The 22583-nt window shown below is 43.6% G+C and overlaps 1 protein-coding gene across 6 annotated transcripts in view; it reads right to left on the bottom strand.

Annotated features, from left to right (window-relative positions):
- B4GALT6 (beta-1,4-galactosyltransferase 6) overlaps positions 1–20554 on the bottom strand; it is a 313677-nt gene extending 293123 nt beyond the window's left edge. For 2 of the 6 annotated variants that reach the window (XM_033929539.1, XM_033929540.1), the window contains exon 1: positions 19446–20034. In XM_033929539.1, coding sequence (XP_033785430.1) covers positions 19446–19560 — 115 coding nt within the window. In that variant the 5' untranslated portion in view covers positions 19561–20034. The other 4 variants (XM_033929542.1, XM_033929543.1, XM_033929541.1 and 1 more) reach the window with 4 other exon arrangements.
- Between the last annotated feature and the right edge of the window lie 2029 nt (positions 20555–22583).

Here is a 22583-nt window from a genome sequence, read left to right as displayed (position 1 = left end):
AGGTTCAAAGTTTCAAGGTTTATTAAATATTTGATGAATCGCTAAATCTGATTACAAAGCGATGTACATAATTATAAAATAAGATAGAATTAAAATAAATACAAAATAAATAAACATTGAGATTAAGACAAGACAGACATTAGTTGGAAGGGGAGGAGGGTAAAAAGGTACATCTGTTATATCGAGAAAGACAAATAAGGGAAAAAACAAAAGGAAACAGGGTAGTTAATTAAAAAAAAGAAATATCATAAAATCAAAAAAAGTTTAAATGTTAAAAGCATCTTTAAAAAGGTGTGTTTTCAAGGATTTTTTAAAAGAATAGATATCTTTTTCGTTTTTGATATGTTGAGGCAAAGAGTTCCACCATTGGGGACCGATTACAGAAAACATGTCTGATCTTCGTGTGCTATTATTTTTAGAGAAGGAACAACTAGTAGATTTTGAAAAGATGATCTGAGTGCACGCACAGAGCTGTGGGGAATTAGCATTTTTGATATAAACTGGGGTTCGTTGTAAGCCAAAGTTTTAAATATAAGCAACATAACCTTAAACCATATGCGATGGCTAATAGGGAGCCAGTGAGCGTCAATAAATAATGGTGTAACGTGATCATATTTCCTGGCGTTATAAATCAATTTGATAGCGGTATTTTTGATAATTTGCAGACGTCGTTTTTCTTTTTGAGTAATGTTAAGCAGTAAAGAATTACAATAATCCATTTTAGCTATTACTAGTGAATGAATCAAAATATTACGCGATTTGGGCTCAAGAAATTTGGCAATAGATCGTATCAAGCGTAATTTATAGAAGCATATTTTAATTATATTATTGATATGGTCTTTGAATTCTAATTTGTTGTCGATTATAACTCCTAAGATTTTTAATTTGGGAACGATTTCTATTGGGGTATTGTTAAGGATAAATGGCGACTTCAGACCGATATCTTTTTTCCAGGTAAAAATCATTGCCTTTGTTTTATTTATGTTTAACGATAATTTATTTTTGTTGAGCCAGTTTTGAACTAATTCAAGTTTTTTATTTAGTGAAGTAATGTCTTCATGATTTTCAGGGTTAAGAGGATGAATCAATTGAATATCATCTGCGTACGAGAAAACAGTAAAGCCAACAGACTGGCAAAGATTCAATAGTGGTAAGAGAAAGATGTTAAACAAGAGGGGTGATAAAATAGATCCTTGAGGAATCCCAAAAGACGTTGAGTATGCATTGGAGTATTCATTATTAAATTTAACGCAAGAAGTGCGATTAGTGAGATATGATGTGAACCAATTAAGAACTTGGTCACAAATGCCAATTGATTCTAGTCGATTAAGAAGGAGATCATGGTCGATTGTATCAAATGCAGCGGACATATCTAAGGAAAAAAGAGCAACAGATTTATGATGGTCCAGGAAATAATGAATATTATTCGTTAAGCCGATCAACGAATGTTCCGTATTATGATGTTTGCAAAAATCTGTTTGATTGGGATGCATAACATTGGTTGATTCAATGAAGTCGGAAACCTGGTTGAATATCAATTTTTCAGTCAATTTAGCTAAGAAGGGGATATTTGCAATTGGACGGTAGTTAGAAGGGTCATTTTTACTGATTTTATGGTCTTTAAGTAGTGGAATGATAGTGGAGGTTTTCCAAAGAGCAGGAACTGAAGCAGTATGTAGGCTTTTTGAGATAATTGTGTGAATGAAGCGGCCGAGTAGATGAAAAATTTTTTTTTATATAGAATGGATGAAAGATTTCGGAGCCAGAACTCTTTAAATTTATTTGAGAAAAAAGTGCTTTGATATCATTAAGAGTAGGAAGTCTGAAGTTTGAGCATTTAGCTGTTGGAAGGTGCTCTCTGAGATGTTTTCTTGAAGGACTGTTAATTGTGTTAGGAAGAAATGTATTTCGGATGTTATTGATTTTCAGATTAAATGCATCGGCAATATCTTGTGCTTTCAAAAAGAGATATCTGGGTTGTAGTATTTCTTGTATTGTGTGATGTAATAGATTTTAAAATGTTGAATAAGGTAGCAGAGTTTCTTGCCTTATGAATTTTTTCTGAGTAAAATTTGTTTTTTGCCTGATTGATTTTAGTTTTATATATGGCTGCCTTTTCTTTAAAATTTTGAAGATTTATTTGGGATTTAGTATGATGCCATTTTCTTTCAAGAGCTCGAAGTTGTTTTTTTAGAAGATGTAGTTCGGCCGTGTACCATGGATTAGACAATTTTCGTGGCGCTATGGATTTAAAAATTATTGGTGCTTTACTGTCTAAAAGTAGTTGTAGAGAAGAGTTCCAGCATGAGAGTTGGTCTTTTATAGAGTTAGACGAAGCATTGATAGAGGATGCATCAAAGAAAGGTAAGATATCAGTATCTTCTAAGCTGGCGAGATCACGGTATGAGATTAGCTTGAATTCGGTTTGAGTTTTATGTGTTATTAAATTAGGGAAGGATAGATTAGCGGATATGAAATAATGATCAGACCAGGATACTGGGGTAACTAATGGGGTAGAACATTCGATATAATGCGATTTGGGAGAAAAAACTTTATCCCAGGACAAGTAGGCAGCATATTCTCACATATGGGTGACCTCCAAGCTAACCAAAATGGGATGGTGGGAGTGTTGGCAACTTAGGAGAATACATTTTTTTAAAACTGCCTGGCTAAAATGGCCATCCCGTCTGGAAAAAATATCCAGACAATAATGAGAAGTGAATGTATGAACCGAGGACTAAGTGGCAGATTTGCAGATTTCCTCAATAGGAGTAGATCTGAGGAAAATTACTGATACCTCCATGGCTCTAACTTTGTGGGCTGTGACTCGACTCTGTAGATGCAGTCCAGCCTGAGCATAGCAGAAAGAAATGCAAACAGCTAACCAGTTGGAGATGGTGCACTTGGAAATCGAAAGTCCCAACTTGTTAGGATTGAAGGAGACAAAGCTGAGGTGCTGATCTATGTGTTTGAGTGCGTTGCAAGTAGAAAGCCAAAGCAAGCTTACAGTCCAGAGTATGAAGAGCTTTTTCTCCAGGGTGAGAATGAGGCTTTGGAAAAAACACTGGAAGTACAATGGATTGATTGAGATGAAATTCTGAAACTACTTTAGGTAAGAATTTAAGATGAGTATGGAGGACCATCTTGTCATGACAGAATATTGTGAAAGGTGGGTCTGCAACTAAAGCTTGTAGCTCGCTAACCCTGCGGGCAGACGTGAGAGCAATGAGAAAAACCACTTTCCAAGTGAGATATTTAAGATGAGCCGAATCCACTGGTTCAAAAGGAGGCTTCATCAATTGAGAAAGAATAACATTGAGATCCCAAACCACTGGAGGAGGTTTGAGAGGTGGTTTGACATTGAAAAGTCCTTTCATAAATCTGGAAACCACAGGATGAGCAGAGAGGGGTTTCCCTTCGATAGGCTGAGGTAAGCAGCAATTGCACTGAGATGGACTCGAATGGATGTGGATTTGAGGCATGATTGAGACAAATGGAACAGGTAATCCAATACAAGGAGGTAAATTGAGGCTCCATGTGATGAATGGTGCACCAAGCAGAAAATCTAGTCCATTTCTGATTGTAGCATTGTCTGATTGTAGCATTGTCTAGAAGCCTCTAAAAAATCTTGTACAGATTGAGAAAACTGTAGCGAGGCAGTTAAGTTGAGTGGTACCAAGCTGTCAGGTGTAGAGACTGCAAGTTGGGATTAAGTAGAGACCCCTGACTCTTTGTAACCAGAGAGGGAAAAACTGGTAGAAGCAGTGGCTTCCTGCTGCTGAGTTGAGTACCATGGTTGTTTGGGCCACTTAGGCGCTACCAGAATCATGGTGGCATGTTCCTGTTTGAGTTTGACAGTGTCTTGAGAATGAGAGGGAATGGAGGGAATGCATAGAAAAACCGATTCGTCCATTCCAGTAGAAAAGCATCTGCCTCCAGTCAGTGAGGAGAGTATATCCTGGAGCAGAACTGAAGCAGCTTGGTGTGGGGGGACACGAAAAGATCTATCTGAGGAGTCCCCCCTCCACTGAAAAAAAATGTGATGAAGAGGCAAGGAATTGAGTGTCCATTCGGGAGGTTGTAGAAGACGACTCAATTTGTCCGCCAAACAGTTTTTCTCTCCTTGAGGAAGGTGTTTTGAAGGATTGCCCAATCCCACACCTGTAGAGCTTCCTGGCAGAGGGAGAGATCCTGTTCCTCCCTGCTTGGTGACATAGTACATAGTGACTTGGTTGTCCGTCTGAATGAGGACTACCTGGTCGTGAAAATGATGTTGAAAAGCTTTGAGAGCATTGAAAATCGCTCCGAGTTCCAACAGATTGATGTGACACTGACGATCCGTGCTGGACCAATAGCCTTGAGTACGAAGACCATCAAGATGAGCTCCCCAAGCATAGGTCGAAGAATCTGTCATGAGGACCTTCTGAGGAGAAGGTGTTTGGAACAGTAAACCTCTGGAGAGATTGGAAAAGACCGTCCACCAGTAGAGAGAATGTCTCAACGAAGGAGTCACTCTGATGTGTTGAGAGAGTGGGTCATAAGCCTGCGCCCACTGAGATGCCAGGGTCCACTGAGGAGTTCTGAAGTGAAGTCTGGCAAAAGGAGTCACATGAACTGTAGAAGCCATGTGACCTAAGAGAACCATCATGTGGCTTGATGAAATTGTAGTAAGGAAGACACTTTGTGTCAGAAATGAATGAGAGCTGACGTTGTTGAGGAAGGAATTCTCAGAGTCAGAGGAACATAAGAACATAAGAAACGCCCTCACCGGATCAGACCGAGGTACATCTAGTCCGGCGATCCGCACACGCGGCAGCCCATTTAGGTACTCCTTTTTGGAGACCCGGATTTACCATATCCCTCAATATGATATGCAAGAAGGTGTGCATCCAACTTGCGTTTGAATCCCAGAACAGTAGTCTCCTCCACAACCTCCTCCGGGAGTGCATTCAAAGCACCCACTGTGTGAAACAGAATTTCCTGACATTTGTCTTAAACCTACTGCCACTCAGTTTCAGTCTATGTCCTCTTGTCTGTGTCACATCAGAATATTTCAGTAATGCTTCTTTTTGGTCTATTTTATCAAATCCTTTTAATATTTTAAAAGTCTCTATCAAATCCCCTCTCAGTCTTCTCTTCTCAAGAGTAAACAGCCCCAGCTTCCTGAGTCGATCTTTGTAGGTCAAATTTTCCATTCCTTTGATAAGTTTCGTGGCTCGTCTCTGCACTTTTTCCAGCAGAGTTATGTCCTTTTTAAGGTATGGAGACCAGTGTTGGACACAGTATTCTAAGTGCGGTCGGACCATTGTTCTATAAAGTGGCATTATGACCTCTTCCGTTCTACTCATAATCCCCTTCTTAATTATGCCCAACATCCTGTTCACTTTCTTCGCCGCTGCCGCACATTCTGCCGATGGTTTTAGGGTACTGTCAATCAGTACCCCCAAATCCCTTTCCTGTTCGCTTTTTGCTAACTTCACCCCCAACATCCTGTACTCATGTTCCTTGTTTTTCTTTCCTAGATGCATCACCTTGCATTTGTTTATGTTAAAGTTCACCTGCCACTTTATCGCCCACGTTTCCAGCATGTTCAGATCCTTCTGGAGGTCCTCGCAGTCCCTTTGAGAGCCAACCGCCTGACATAGTTTTGTATCATCTGCAAACTTTATTATATTGCATGTTGTTTCCTCTTCCAGGTCGTTTATAAAAATATTGAACAAGATAGGCCCAAGAACCGAGCCCTGGGGCACGCCGCTAGTCACTTTCTCCCAATCCGAGAATTTCCCATTTATGCTAACCCGCTGCCTTCTGTTTTCAAGCCATTTGCTGATCCATCTGTGTACTTCTCCTCCTATTCCATGGCTTAGTAGTTTCTTCATAAGTCTTGCATGAGGGACTTTGTCAAACGCTTTCTGAAAGTCCAAGTAAATTATATCCACTGGTTCTCCACTATCCATTTGTTTGTTCACTTTCTCAAAGAATTATAGTAAATTTGTCAAACATGATTTCCCTTTCCTGAAGCCGTGTTGACTATCCCTTATTAGATTGTGGTCTTCCAAGTGTTGTACAATGTTCTCTTTGATTAGTGTTTCAATTATTTTCCCTGGAACCGATGTGAGGCTCACAGGTCGGTAGTTTCCTGGATCCCCTCTTGATCCTTTTTTGAAAATTGGGATGACATTTGCTAACCTCCAGTCTTCTGGTATTTGTCCAGTTCTAATTGACATGTTAGCCACTGTTTGTAATAGTTCGCCAATTTCCTCCTTAAGTTCCTTTAATACTCTCGGGTGAATTCCATCCGGTCCAGGGGATTTGTCGCTTTTTAGTTTGTCAATCTGGAAGTAAATTATGTCCAACGTCACCTTCACTGTTGTTAGGCTTTCCTCTGTGGCCCCGGTGAATATCTTCCCTGTGTCTGGCATTATTGAAGTGTCCTCCTTTGTGAAGACTGAGGCAAAGAATGAATTTAACCTGTCGGCTACCTGTTTGTCCTCTTTAATTGACCCTTTCTTTCCATGATCGTCGAGAGGGCCTATCGCCTCTCTTGCTGGTTTCTTTCCCTTTATATATCTAAAAAAGGGCTTGAAGTTTTTGTCTTCCTGCGCTATCTTCTCCTCATAGACTTTTTTGGCGTCTCTTACCACTTTATGACACTTTTTTTGGTCGATTTTGTGACAGTTCCCGTCTTCCATCGTTTTTTCTCGTTTCCATTTTTTAAACGAGTTCCTCTTCTCCCTCACTGCGTCTTTTACCTCTTTGGATAACCAAGCTGGTTCACCATTTTTCTTTTTACGCCTTCCTTTGGATATCCTCGGAATGTGTAGATTCTGTGCTTCTGTGATGGTGTTTTTCAGTAGAGACCATGCTTGTTCAACTGTTTGGATGTCTGCTATGCCCTTCTTTATCCGTTTTCTAACCATAGTTCTCATGCTGTCATAATTTCCTTTTTTGCAGTTGAAGGTCGTGGTTTTAGTCTTGATTGGTTTCCCCTTTCCGATGCCAATAGTAAAATTGATCATATTGTGATCACTTGTCCCTAGAGGGACCGTAACTTCTACATCTGTTGCCCTTCCAGCAATGCCATTTATGACCAAGTCCAGGATTGCATTTCCTCTTGTTGAATCTCTTACCATTTGTTCAAGGAAGCAATCACCTAACATTTCAAGGAATTTTAACTCCCTGCCGCAGTTTGACGTTGCCAATTTCCAGTTGATCCCCAGAAAGTTGAAGTCCCCCATGATCGTTGTATTTCCCGATTTACTTCTCTGAGTAATTTCCTCCATCATTTCATTGTCTGTTTCCTCGGTCTGTCCCGGGGGTCGATAATAAAGTCCAATTTGTGTGTTTAGAACAGCTCCAATGAACTGCAAAGTTTGAGAGGGCTGTAGCTGGGATTTGGGAAAATTAATTTTGAATCCCAAGCTTTGTAGGAACCACATAGTCCGTTGGATCGCTACAATAACCCCTTGAGATGTTGAATCCTTGATAAGCCAGTCGTCCAGGTACGGGAACAGCTGGAGGTCATGGTTCCGCAGAGCTGCTGCCACTACAACTAGGCACTTGGTGAACACTCCCCAATTGCCAACGCGTTTCGCCACTCTTTGTCAAGGCTGAGGATACTGAATAGATTTACATCGCTGTCTACTATGCTGATGGCCCGCTAAAGATATCCCCAGCCAGTATCCCCAGCCTTGACAAAGAGTGGCGAAACGCGTTGGCAATTGGGGAGCATTTGTTCAATGCGTTGGATATGTGCTAGAAGCATGAATTAACACTATTTAAAAGCTAAGTTATTTAAAAACATTTAAAATATTTACACTTATATTTAATGATAAAATGAAATAATGAAAAAATAAAAAAACTAAGATAACAAGGGATGGATGAGGATTGACAGACCTGACAAGTTACAATGCTTGAAAGGTCATTCTGATATCCCATAACAAGTTATCAATACAACTGTCCTGTTTTTGCTACTCCACTGAATTAGTGCACTTTATTGCTTTGATTTCCTTCTGAATTCACTTGATTCTTCAACTTGGAGACATGCTTCTTGGGTATCTTGATAACTACTGGATGGCTTGATTAAAGTTGAAGCCAAGGTTGAGGCAGAAGGCGGAACTCCTGTAAACTTGACTGGATTCGAGGTGGAGGTCGAGACCAGGGCAAGTGAATCCATATCTCCGAAGAGTTTTTCCACCTGAACTCGGGCACGAGGTTGAAAGATAGCACAGCAAACACATGACTCCGGACGATGGTCAGGTCCCAAACACTGAATACACTACTGATGTGGGTCAGTGAGGGAGATTGCGCGCTTGCAACGGTTACACTTCTTGATGCCTGTGACTGGCCGGGACATATAAAGGAAGATAGCCACAGCTAAGTCGAAACCCGCTGGCTGAGGTTGCGAGGCAGTCCTGCCGTGACTGAAAGAAAAAATAAAGTCTTTTTTTTTTAATGAAATGTGCAAGAAATACACAGTGACCCTGTAAAGAAATAAAACACGAGCCGTGGTGAGAGAAAGAACGAAGTAGAACTAAGTCTAGCGCAAAGCGTCGAAATAGGACTTCTCGGCTCTGCGGAAAACTGAGAACTGAGAATAGACACGCCCTACACTGGGCAGAAAAGCACTCGCACATGTGTAGTGCGGCAGTCGTGAACTTTCAGAAGTTCTACAAGCAAGTCTGTTTGCGAAGCTGTCCGCATCCGGGCTCCGTGGATGACGTCACCCACATGTGAGAATATGCTGCCTGCTTGTCCTGGGATAAACTTGCTTCAACCGGTTTAGCGTGCATGCATTTTAGCAACGGATTATCAAAACAGCTTACTATGGTCTTTTCCAAGCTTTCCAACAGTCTACAATTCTGCCATGCAAATGGCCTCATCAATATTTAAATGAGCATTCCGAGTGATTCTTCATCATCGCCGAGTGATTCTCCAAACACGGCGTCAGCTTTTGGAGACCAAAAATCTGTGACTGTGCCAGCACTATGAAAAGCACATCTCTGGGGTGCATTTTGACTGTGGCTCATGAAAAAAAGAATACAAATTACAAGATTCACACAATTTATAGTGGTTAGGGGTTTTTTTTGGGGGGGAGGTGTGAACAAAAGCACACTTCTTGAGTATTTGTATTATAGGCATGTCTTATGTGCCCACTCTCTTCCACCACCAAGCAAAGCCCACTCCCAGCAGCAGAAGGGATTCCCACTTCCTCCCGCTGCAGTACTCCCGGTGACCCCCCCCCCCGCCCCCACAGCTTGTTCATGAAGGCCAGCCAGAGGGATGTCTACTCCCTCTGGCCAGCAGGCCCACCTCTTCAAAATGGTGGGCCTTCCCCTCCCGAGGGGCTTAAGGATCTGACTGGCCCAGATTGCTTAAGGCCCCTCCTATGGGAGGGGCCTTAGACATCTGGGCCAATCAGAGCCTTAGGCCCCTCCCTGGCACATCCCAAGATGCACCAGGGAGACGAAGGTCTGCCATTTTGAAGAGGTGGGTCTGCTGGCAGGAAGGAGTAAGCATTCCACTGAATGGCGTTTGTGAACAAGGTAGGGAGGGAGCAGGGGTTCGGAGGCATGAGGGCTGTTGCTGGAGGGAGTGGGCATCCCTCTTGCTGCAGGGGGAGGTGCGTGTGTTAGGAGGGTTGCTTGACAGCGGCAGTAGGAGGGAGTGAACATCCCTCCTGCTTCCAGGGGAAGGTTTATGTGTTTTGAAGGGTTTGCTTGAGTGGGGGGGGGGGGGCGTGTTGTGTGGGTTGCTCAAAAGAGGCAGCAGGAGGGAGTGGGCATCTTCAATTTGGGGGTCTTTTTAATTATTTTAATTTATGGATTTATTCTGCGCATTTGCTGATCATTCTTACCAGCGATCAGCACATGCAAATTTAGTGATCCTCCACGAACCTCATTTGTATGTGAGATTTTTAAAGAATGACTTGTCTTTTTGAAATCGTTACAATAGCCACGATAGCGACCCATTGGATTTTTACCACAAACAGAGAATCTTCCCCTAAGTTCCTTCTCTCTTGCTGCACCACGTCTAGAACAAAACTGCCCAAGTCATTATGTTAAGTTCCATCCCTAGCAGTATTCAAATCCAAGCTAAAAGCACACTTCAAGGTTGCTTTTAACTCCTAATCCCACTCGCGTGTAAAGTGCCTATGCCTGCCTGATAAACTCCCTACTGGTCCTGTTTGCCCGTTGACCTCTACTGAGGTGGGCAGTCTCTTGAATGTTTTAAGGTTCAGCACTGTGTGTATCTAGCAGCACTATAGAAATGATAAGTAGTAGTAGCAGCAGCAGCTCAATAAAAGAACACTCCATCATTACTAAAGATTATGACTTAACTAAGAAACTATTATTATTTTTGTTTATATACCACTTATCAAGGTTTCTAAGCGGTTTACATTCAGGTATGCAAGCATTTGTCCCTATCTGTCCAGGCGAGCTCTCAAGGTTTCTAAGCGGTTTACATTCAGGTATGAAAGCATTTGTCCCTATCTGTTCAGGCGAGCAGACAATCTATCTAGTAACATAATGATAAACAATGCGTGTTGGTCTTTATTAAAATTGTGAGCCTATTAGGGACAGAGAAAAAGCACAGTTACTTACCGTAACAGGTGTTATTCAGGGACAGCAGGCAGCTATTCTCACATATGGGTGACGTCACCAACGGAGCCGGGATGTGGAAGCCTCACAAGCAGACTTGCTTGAAGAAACTAGAAGTTTCGAGTCGACCACACCGCGCATGCGCGAGTGCCTTCCCGCCCAGCATAGGACGCGTCTCCTCAGTTCAGATAGCTAGCAGAGAAGCCAACCAGGGGAGGTGGGTGGGTTGTGAAAATAGCTGCCTGCTGTCCCTGGATAACACCTGTTACGGTAAGTAACTGTGCTTTATCCCAGGACAAATAGGCAGCCTATTCTCATATATGGGTGACCTCCAAGCTAACCAGAATGGGATGGTGGGAGTGTTGGCAATTTAGGAGAATAAACTTTTTAATACTGTTTGGCCAAATTGTCCATCCCGTCTGGAGAAGGTATCCAGACAATATTGAGAAATGAAGGTATGAACCGAGGACCAAGTAAGCAGTCTTGCAAATTTCCTCAATAGGAGTAGATCTGAGGAAAGCTACTGAAGCTGCCATTGCTCTAACTTTATGGGCTGTGACTCTATTGTGTAGGGGTAATCCAGCCTGGGAATAGCAGAATGAAATACAAGCAGCCATCCAGTTGGAGATGGTACGCTTAGAATAGGATGTCCCAACTTATTTGGATCGAAGGAGACAAAAAGTTGAGGAGCAGTTCTGTGTGGTTTGGTGCATTCCAAATAGAAGGCCAAAGCATGTTTACAGTCCAGAGTATGAAGAGCTACTTCTCCAGGATGAGAATGAGGCTTCGGAAAGAATACTGGAAGAACAATGGATTGGTTGAGATGAAATTCCGATACCACTTTAGGGAGGAATTTAGGATGAGTACGAAGAACCACCTTGTCATGATGGAACACCGTGAAAGGTGAATCAGCAACTAAAGCTTGCAGCTCACTGACTCGTCGAGCAGAAGTAAAGGCAATGAGAAACACCACTTTTCAAGTGAGATACTTCAGATGACGCTTGTCAATTGGTTCAAATGGAGGCTTCATCAGTTGAGCAAGGACAACATTGAGGTCCCAAACTACAAGAGGCGGTTTGAGAGGAGGTTTGACATAGAAAAGTCCTTTCATGAATCTGGAAACCACCAGATGAGCAGAGAGGGGTTTCCCTTCAATAGGCTGATGGAAAGCCGCAATTGCACCGAGATGGACTCGGATCGATGTAGACTTGAGGCCAGAATTGGATATGTGCAAAAGGTAATCCAAAACAGAAGATAAGGAGGAATGCTGAGGCTCCTTATGATGAGAAAAACACCATGTAGAAAATCTAGTCCATTTTTGGTGATAGCATTGTCTAGTGGTAGGCTTCCTATAAGCTTCTAAAACGTCTCTTACAGATTGAGAAAACTGAAGAGGGGTTATGTTGAGAGGTACCAATCTGTCAGGTGTAGATGAAGCAGAGATCCTTGACTCTGTGTAAGCAGAGAAGGAAAAACTCGTAGAAGATATAGCTCCCTGCTGCTGAGTTGAAGTAGAAGTGTAGAAAGATTTATGGTCCACTAATCAGTTACATAAACAAATATGTTAGTTTCTAGGGAAGACCATAATATCTCCTCTAGGTTCAGCTTTCTTTGCCTACTTACACGACACCAGACCCAGGCTAATGAGAAATACTTTTATTATGAAAATAGAAAAATATAATTCAAAAGCCAGCAGCAATAACTAATTATTGTTCACAAAATATCCGATTACATATATGAAACTCAGTACATAATTATTACAACACACTAGCTAGATAAATAAGTAAACTAATTCTTACACTCTAAATAATTCCTTATAATAATTCCTGATTAGCAGAAACTATTACAGGTTATCACCAAGAGTAGCTTCACTTCTCCTTATCCTGAACCACAATAGGATTCATTTATCTAACCCCATCTGATAAGATAATAGAATTCCATATTCTCACCATCCAATTAGGCCTTGGCACAAAATCAGGTGAAAGGGAAGACGTCTTCTACTCAGCACTGAAGATAAGAATTTTTTTGGTACCGGAACAAGAGTTCATCAGCCACTGGAGAAGCTGTAACTTATGTTGGCAGCAAAGGTTTCCTTTATGTTATATGAAAACCAGGTCTGGATAAAAGTCCTGTTCTTTCACTCCCTGGAAGAGAGCTAATCACAAGAGGTAACTTTTCAGGTCTTAATTATTATAAAAGAAGTGCATGGAAAACACCTCTGATAAGATGCGAGTTCACCCACATCCTAACACAGACTAAATTATAATTAGCACATTTCACTTGGATCTCGTCAGATGACTTCTCCGGACCAATCCAGAAACAGAACTTAGATGAATAGCCTTTCTGTATAGAGTCTCGTACAATCTGGGAGACAGAGGTGCCTTCATTAGATAAGAAACACAGGAGCAATTCCTCCCCCAAGATTCACACAGGCTAAGCATGAAGGCATAGATGGATGTCCTTGACTAGAATACAATTCTGGTACATACCCAGAATGCATCAGGCAGAAACAGAAAAGATGTATTCTTCTTTCTCTTCTTGCTAGGTTCAAGCTGGAATGATTTCTTGCAAATAATGGTTCAGGCTTGATGATGTCAGAAAGGCCTAACCTTCAGGTGCAAATAAGGAAACACCCCTACAGAAGGGAGTACCAAGGTTGTCTCGGCCACCGAGGAGCAATCAGAATCATGGTGGCATGATCGTTCTTCAACTTGACCAGAGTCTTGAGAATGAGAGGAAATGGAGGGAATGCATATAGGAAGAGATTTGCCAATTCCAGAAGAAAAGCATCTGCCTCGAGGCGATGAGGAGAGTATATCCTGGAGCAGAACTGAGGTAGTTTGTAGTTGTGGGAAGCTGCAAAGAGCTCTATCTGAGATGTTCCCCACTGTGAAAAAATGTGATGAAGAGGCGAGGAATGGAGTGTCCATTCATGAGGTTGCAGAAGATGACTCAAGTTGTCCACCAAGCAATTCTTCACCCCTTGAATGTAGATAGCTTTGAGGAAGGTGTTGTGGCGGATTGCCCAGTCCCAAAACTTCAGAGCTTCTTGACAAAGGGAGGCAGATCCCGTCCCTCCCTGTTTGTTGACATAATACATGGCGACTTGGTTGTCCATCCGAATGAGGACTACTTGGTCGTGAAGAAGATGTTGAAAAGCGTTGAGAGCTTTGAGGATCGCTCTGAGTTCCAATAGATTGATATGACACTGACGATCCGTACTGGTCCAGAGGCCTTGAGTACGGAGACCATCGAGATGAGCGCCCCAAGCGTAGGTCGAAGAATTACATTACATTACATTAGTGATTTCTATTCCGCCATTACCTTGCGGTTCAAGGCGGATTACATCCAAACTAAAACAAGAATTACGATGAGATAATTTTAAGGGAGAATTATGGATTTTAGAAAATGTTTGGTAACTAGAAAATTAGAGAGTACTAAGGGTTTATAGAGTGTTGGATGTTGGGTTAGGATTATTGTGCTGGATAGGTTTAACGTGTTTTTTGAAGAGTATGGTTTTAATTTCTTTCTTGAAGGTTTTGTAATCTGTGGATGAAGATAACAAAGTGGAGAGTTGTTTGTCCAACTTAGTTGCTTTGGAGGCTATTAGGTTGTCATAAAGCTTTTTTCGTTTGACATTTTTGGATGGTGGGTAATAGAATAGTGAATGTGTTCTTCTGTGTCTGATTGAGGAGGATTGATTTAGTCTGTTATTCCAGTAAGTTGGGCTTTCTCCGTTGATAGCCTTGTAAAGTAAGCAGTAGAATTTGAAGTTCACTCTCGCTTCTATTGGAAGCCAATGCGAGTCATGGTATGCCTCTGTGATATGGTCATATTTTTTTTAGTGAATAGACAAGCCTCAGGGCTGTATTCTGCACTGTCTGCAATTGCTTCATCATGGTCACGGGACATGGTAGGTAAAGTATGTTGCAGTAGTCCAGATGGGAGAAAGAAAATCCAACGTAGTCTGCAGTAAACAACAGCAACCAGAAAACAACGTTCACAAAAGGGAGAAAGAAAATCCAACATAGTCCGTTGTTTTCTGGTTGCTGTTGTTTACTGCAGACTACGTTGGATTTTCTTTCTCCCTTTTGTGCAGCAGTCCAGCATCCCAAGGATTAGAGATTGTACCAATAGTAGGAATTGCTTCTTTTCGAAGAATGATCGGATTTTTCTCCGATTTCTCATGGTCATGAATGATATCTTTATTATTTTGTTAATTTGGGGTTGCATATTACAGCTTCTGTCAATCGTGATTCCAAGCAATTTTAAAGTAGGTTGTATTAGGTATGAAAATGAATTTATTACAAGATTAGTTAACGTTGGAGTTTTATCATTTTCAAGTAGAATTAAATTTGTTTTGTCAGGATTAAGTTTTAATTTGTGCTCTGTCATTCATATAGCCACTGATTCAAGGGTTCTGTGTATTGTGTTTGCTATGAAGGATTCTGGCTGGTTGAAGGGTAGAAGAATAGTGATGTCATCTGCATAGCTGTATGAAATTATGCCAAGATTATCCAGGTGGTAGCTGAGGGAAACTATGTATATATTAAATAGAGTAGGTGATAGGGGTGATCCTTGGGGAATGCTGCAGGGGTTGGACCAAGGTTCTGATTTTTCTTGCATTGTTTTGACTCTGTAAGAATCTGTCGTGAGGACCTTCTGATGGGGGGACGTTTGAAAAAGCAAGCCTCTGGAAAGATTGGAAGAGAGCATCCACCAACGGAGAGACTGCTTCAATGAAGGAATGATTGTTATGTGTTAAGAAAGTGGATCGCAAACCTGCATCCACTGAAATGCCAGGGTCCACTGAGGAATTCTGAGGTGAAGTCTGGCAAAAGGAGTCACATGTACTGTGGATGCCATGTGACCTAGGAGTACTATCATGTGTCTTACTGAGATGGAAGAGCGGGAAGACACTGTATGACAGAGTTGACGAAGAGCTTCCAGACGTTGTTGTGGGAGGAATGCTCCGAGTTGGACAGTGTCCATTACAGCTCCAATGAATTGGAGATTCTGTGAAGGCTGAAGTTGGGATTTTGGAAAGTTGATTTCGAATCCCAAACTTTATAGGAACCAGGTAGTCCGTTGGGTCGCTACAAGAACCTCTTGAGATGTTGAATCTTTGATGAGCCAGTCGTCGAGGTAGGGAAATACCTGAAGACCATGGTTCCTCAGAGCTGCTGCTACCACTACCAGGCACTTGGTGAACACCCTGGGAAATGAAGCGAGGCCGAAGGGCAGCACTCTATTGATAATGCAGATTGAGATATTGATGGGAGGCCAGATGAATGGGGATATAAGTGTAGGCCTCCTTGAGCTCCAGAGAGCATAACCAGTCGTTCTGCTCAAGAAGAGGATAAAAGGATGCCAGGGACAACATTCGAAACTTTTCTTTGACCAGAAATTTTTGAGAGCCCTGAGATCCAGAATGAGCCACAGATCGCCCGTCTTCTTCGGAACAAGAAAGTAACGGGAGTAAAACCCCCTTTTCTTCTGATCCAAAGGAACTGGTTCGATGGCATGGAGACGAAGCAGAGCTTGAGCTTCCTGAAGAAGGGCGGTCTGGGAAGGATTGGAAGGATACTCTCTTGGAGGAAGCTTTGGAGGAACTTGAGTGAAATGAAGAGAGTATCCTTCCCTGATGATGGTGAGCACCCAGAGGTCGGATGTAATAGTCATCCATCGGTGATAAAAATGATGGAGACGACCTCCGTTAAGGGGAAAAGAAGACAGAGTCAGAATAGTGGAGGTTATGCTCTATTTTAAACAGTCAAAAAGGCTGAGTAGGCTTAGGTGCAGCAGAAGGTTGAGGTATTTGTTGCTTCTGAGGCTGTTTTTTAAGAGGAGGGCGAGTGTAAGGAGCCGTCCTCGGAGCAAAATGCCGTTGATAGATAGGAGCAGGGCGTGTAGGTTTAGCAGGAGCTGGCTTTGGCTTAGGTCTGACAATAGAAGCAAAGGATTTTTCATGTTCAGACAATTTCTTGATGGCTGCCTCGATAGATTCATCAAAGAGGTCATTGTCCGCACAAGGAATATTAGCTAATCAATCTTGAAGATTAGGGTCCATGTCAATGGTACGAAGCCAGGCAAGGCAACGCATAGCTACAGGGCAAGCAGCTGCCCGGGCAGATAACTTGAAGGCATCATAAGATGACTGGAGGAGATGTAATCTGAGTTGAGATAAAGAAGCAAGGATTTCTTGAAATTCAAAGTGCTTTTCAGTATCCAAATAAGTCATGAATTTTGGTAATAGAGAAATGAGGAACTCAAAATAAGTAATAAAATGAAAATTATAATTGAGGATTTTAGAGAACATCATGGCATTTTGATAGATGCGACGTCCACATTTGTCCATAGTTTTCCCTTCCCTTCTAGGAGGAACGGTGGCATAAACCTTGGAAGGATGGGACCTCTTCAAGGAGGACTCGACAAGCAGGGACTGATGAGATAACTGTGAGTTGTCAAACCCTTTGCGATGTACAGTTTTATACCTAGAGTCCAATTTTCCTGGAACAGCCGGTATGGTATAAGGTGTCTCCAGGCATCGACCAAAGTATTTGGAACCAGCATCTAATTGAAGATCCGAGTCAACAGCCATCTGACGAAGAAAAGATGAGAAAGATAGCTGATCCGCCAATGCTTTGCCTCGAGAAGGACTCGAGGACGTCGAGGCAGCCTGGGTCGAAGATGAAGCTTCGGCAGGAAAAAAGCCATCAAAAGAATATGGAGACTTGGACAAAGCAATCGAAACCGCTGGATCCTCAAGGTTCGGAAGTGGAGACCTCGAACGAGGAGTCGGCGGTCTAGTCGAAGTAGGAGTAGAGCGAGGCTTTGTTGAAGAGGGTCGTTCTTTAGAAGAAAAACTATGCCTGCAAGTATGTCTCGATGAAGGCCTCGATCATCGGTGAGAACGGTGCTTGGAAGCAGATCTCGAATATCAAGGAGACTTCGCCTCGGAGACAGCAGCCGATGCTACCAAAGAATGGATAGGACTGGAGGCTGTAGATTGAAGCTCCGGAGGCTTGGTGGAGGAACCTTGATGCACTCCCAAAGACTCTGCTCCTTGTATAGAGTGCGAGGATTCCTGCCAAGGCACTTGCAAAGATTCTGCTCCTTGCTTCACGTGCTTGGATGCCAGACCAGACACTCGCAGAGACTCTGCTCCCTGCAAAGAGTGTGTAAGCTCAGACTGAAGCAAAGGAAGCGGCTTGACCTCACAGGAGTCTGCTGAATGCCCAGGCTGGATGAGAGGAAGCAGCTTCGGTCACATATTAGTAAGGAACTGAATGAATTGCTTCTCCAACATGGTTTGGAAGGAAGCTGGCAAGGATGGATCCGCGTCTGAAACCGGACCACCTGCTGTGGCTGGAGGTTCCACCGAGGCAGTGTAAATGTGCTTCAACTTGGAAGGCTTAGGCACTTTAAGCACTACCGCTGGAACTTTCTGCTGAGCTATCTGACCTGAGGAAACAGGGGAAGATACAGCAGATGTTGTCGAAGAGAGAGCCACTGCAAACGACAAAGGTCTGATGAGGCTCGAGGTGGAAGCAGTAGAAGCGGGAGGAGTCTCAGTCGAAGGTGAGGCCGAGGGCGCCTTCAATGTCGAGGGATCGGAGGAAGAATCCATGCCGAACAGCTTCTCCACCAAAAGATGATGACGTTTAATGGCTCGAGGTTGAAGACTAGCACAGCACTCGCATGACTTCGGTTGATGTTTCGGCCCAAGGCACTTGAGGCACCGACGGTGTGGGTCTGTAAGGAAAATCGCACGCTGGCACTGGCTACACTTCTTGAAGCCCATGACATAGAAGGAAAAATAGCCGCCGCAAGATCGAAGCCCTTGGGCTGTGGCCAAGCGGCCTGCCCCGGCAGACGGACGGAAGAATTAAATTTTTTTTTAAACTAGAAATAAAAGAAATAAAGTAAGAACAGTGATTCGTGAAGAAAAAAATACAAACCGCAGTTCAGAGAAGGCATGAAGTAACAAAGTTAAATGCAGAGAGCCAAAGACGGACTTCTCGGCTCCGCGGAAAACTGAGAACTGAGAAGACGTGCCCTACGCTGGGCGGGAAGCACTCGCGCATGCGCGGTGCGGTCGACTCGAAACTCTTGGTTCCTTCAAGCAAGTCTGCTTGTGAGGCTTCCGCATCCGGGCTCAGTCGGTGACGTCACCCATATGTGAGAATAGGCTGCCTGCTTGTCCTGGGATAATGCCTGTATATATGTAAACTGCTTTGCTTGTACCAAAGAAAGGTGATATAAAATATATCGTCATGATTCCAAAGCTATTTTAAAAAAAGAAAATACTAGCATAACAGCTTAAACGTCACCAATAAGGTAAGATTTCTGGACTACAGGTATTTTGTTCTAGGAATTTAATACAATCCTTTCTTTTCCATGTGTGTGTTAGTTTGCTTATTGTAAGGGCGTTTGTATGCACACTGTTCAAACAAGATCTGAAACAGTATGTTTAGTCAATAACATATTGGGCTAATTAAAAAACAGCATAAACCAAAGCAAATACATTAAGGTGCAGAAGCAAACCAATATAAGCGACTCAAGACTCCTTTCACTCTCAGCTCTACCCTAAAAGCGTCAGTCAAGAAATGGGCGACAAGGTGTGTGGGGGGGGGGGAGTTCTCACTTATGGAAAGACTTATGTACCTCTAAGAATCTGGGAGAACATAGTAAAGATTATGGTTGATTTTTAATATTTCCCAATAACTTTGAGTGTTCTTCGATACAGGAAAACGCACAGCACCAAAAAAAAACACATACGCCTCAAAGAGGAAATGCAGAACACTAGGTCCAAAGCTCTGTAGAAAGGTAGCTCACGCTTACCTATGCCGGGAGCAACGTAAATGAAGTACAAGCAGGACGAGGAGAGGCAGAAGAAGAAAATGAAGGCGAAGATGGAGCGGTTGGAAACTCGCAGCAGCCTCCTGAACAGCAACATCCTGGAGGGACCGGGCACTTTCCCATGAGAAGGAGCCGGCAAATTGGGTACCAGAATTATAACTTGCAGTACTCAGCAGTAGATGAAGAGAAAACTGCACGTTTGCGGGAAGTGAGGCATTAGGCGACCGTTCTGCAGTGACTCTTGGGAAGGGAAGGGCTTTATATTAATATTATTTTACTGCTAAGGTTGCTTTTTTTGGGGGGGGTGTACAGTAACTGGGACCCTTCCCCACCCTCCAAAATTAGAGCCAAGCTCCCCCCCCCCCTAGTCCTCCTTTCCCCAAGGTATAACTTCCCCTTTGAGGAAGGGAGGGTTGCAGGAGACCGTGACTTGATCTCCAGCAACAGAAGCCACAGCTTCCTCCACAGGGACGTCGACTCCAGCAGCACCGTCAGGAGAAGGGGGCAGCGTAGGCGGTCACCCGGCAACGCCGCACCTCCACCGCGCGCGCGCGCTGGAGGGGACCTGCTTGGTCTCAACTCACTGGTCTGCTAGGAAGCCGCATCGTCTGCTCGCGCCCGCCTTCCGCTCCCCTCTTTTTCTTCCCTCTAGGAGCGAGCGCGTGCGCGCACCTGCTTGCAGTGCTCCACCTCAGTAGTTTGGCGTATGCGAGAGCACCACTGATTGGCAACGACAGCCAGTCGTCCCACCCATGCCCACGACCTCCCCGGCAGTGTGTAAGAAGGGCTGCTGATTGAATGGATTTGTAAAAATAAAACAAAAAAACTCAGACTTGAAACGAGAAAAAGAGGAAGTGGGAAAATAGAGAACCGTTCACTGTAACGGAATGAATTATAGGATATTCCAGAAGTAGCAGAAGCTTGTGAAAGGACTTCTGTATATAACAGCTTCGCTTTGTACGCTTCGTTTTCCTTTTTACTTACCCCTCCCCTACCTAGATGGATGATTTCGTCACTCTTCTTCCCGGGTCGTTGGCGCTTTTGCTTTGTGACGTCACTGGAGACATGACGCGCTAATTGCCCGCTGTGTTCACTAGATCCTGTTTACTACTACTATTACTGCTTATCATTTCTATATCGCTACCAGGCTTAAGCAGCGCTGTACACCAAACATGGAAGAGACAGCCCCTGCTCGAAAGAGCTTACAATCTAGTTATAACAGACAAAAAGGTGCATTTGTACAGTGTTCAGCTGGAAAATTACAGAGGGAGGGGCCTGGGTAAAAACAGGATCCTCTGGATCTTTAAGTACTGTACTTCCTTAAGACCAGAGTGTAATTTTCCTTTGGCAGCCACTGCTGCTTTTGGTATGGGGTAAGCCACAGTCTGGTTCTTTGCCCTGTCCTGGCCCCATGACCTACAGTTCACCTGTGGGGGGTGGGATTAAGCAAAGGAGGATAGAGCAGGGTGTTTGTTTCCAGGAGGGCTGCATCCACCTGGATCCAGCCCCCATTGCTTCCTGGAGGGCAGCACCCACCTGCATCCAGCTCTGTTTGTTTACTTTTTATACCGTCTAATCAGACCTCTAGGAAGTGTACAATAATAAAAGAATATACAGAGTATAAATGTGGTAGAACTAGGTTATAAAATTAAAAATGAGAGCCATCACTAGGGATTGTTAGTTCAACAAATAACTTAAACTACAGACAAACATAAATAAGGAGAAGGGGAAGAGCTACAATATTTGGAGAAGAAGGAACAAACAATAGTCAGGGGAAGAGTTATTTAGCCCTTAAAAGGACAGTTACAGTCTGAAAGCATCATGGAACAGGAATGTTTTTAGTTTTGATTTAAATTGGTTTAGGGAAGGCTCTTCACGTAAGTAACTAGGTATAGCATTCCTGAGGATTGGCATGGTAACAACAAAAATATTGGCTCTCATTGTGTTAATTTGTTTTAAAGATGGAATCATGAGGCGATTCTGATTCATGGATCTGAATGCTGCAACTATCTGGATCCAGCCCCTGTTGCTTCCTGGAGGGCTGCAGCCACCTGCATCTAGCCGCCGTTGCTTCCTAGAGGGCAGCAACTACAACTACCTGGATCCAGCCCCCCGTTGTTTCCTGGAGGGCAGCAACTACATGGAGCCAGCCCCCGTTGCTTCCTGGAGGGCAGCAACTACATGGAGCCAGCCCCCGTTGCTTCCTGGAGGGCTGCATCCACCTGGATCCAGCCCCCATTGCTTCCAGGAGGGATGTATGCATCTAGATCAAGAATTTACTTTTGCAACAAGTACTCCTTCTATCCAGAAGGAGTTGTTCAGTCAAAGTGGAACTGCTTCTTGGAATTGATTCCACTACAGTTTTTCTGTAGCATCGTTGCTGTTCCAGGATACTGATACAATTATAAAAGAAATGTTTGTACTACCCACACATAAGAAAAATCTTCTTTATTAGTTTTCAAAGCTGTATAATCAAAGTCAAATATTTGCATCGTTTGTCGTAATTCATATAAGGGCTGCTTAGTCTTTGGACCTTCATCCCTCATACGGTGACTTACCTCTAATTTATCCTTTACAGGATGAACACTGCCCTTTGCCCCTCCTCCTTGCATAGGCATCAGAATGGGGGGGACTACAGGGGCCATGGCCTCCCCCAAAATTGCCACTTTCATCGTCTCTGGCGGTCCAGAGGTACAGCCGGCTTTGATGCTCTTGCTCAGCACTCAGTGGCTTCATTGACTGGTTTTGTGAGAATTCATGGGAGCCAGTCATAGAAGCTGCTGAGCGCCGAGCAAGAGCATCAAAGCATGTTCCTGCTCATTGCCACTCAGTGGCAGAAGAAACCAGCCGGGTTAGCAACGGGACAGGAGCCGGAAAGCTCGCTCCTGCCCGCTACACCTCTGGACCACCAGGCCTGAGGAGGTAGGAGGATGGGGCAGAGTGAGGAAAGAGGGCTGGGTTCAGAGCCTGACGAGAGGGAGGGAAGGGGGCTGGGTGCAGTCTGACGGGGGAAGGGGTTGGGTGCAGAACCTGACAGGGAAGGGAGGGAAGAGGGCTAGGTGCAGAGTCTGATGGGAGGGGGAGGGAAGGAAGGAGGTTGGGTGCAGAGTCTGATGGGGA

This window comes from Geotrypetes seraphini, chromosome 2 (assembly GCF_902459505.1).
Source record: "Geotrypetes seraphini chromosome 2, aGeoSer1.1, whole genome shotgun sequence".
Classification (NCBI taxonomy): domain Eukaryota; kingdom Metazoa; phylum Chordata; class Amphibia; order Gymnophiona; family Dermophiidae; genus Geotrypetes; species Geotrypetes seraphini.
Note: the sequence above shows the minus strand (reverse complement) of the source record. Positions and strands in the feature narration are given on the sequence as shown.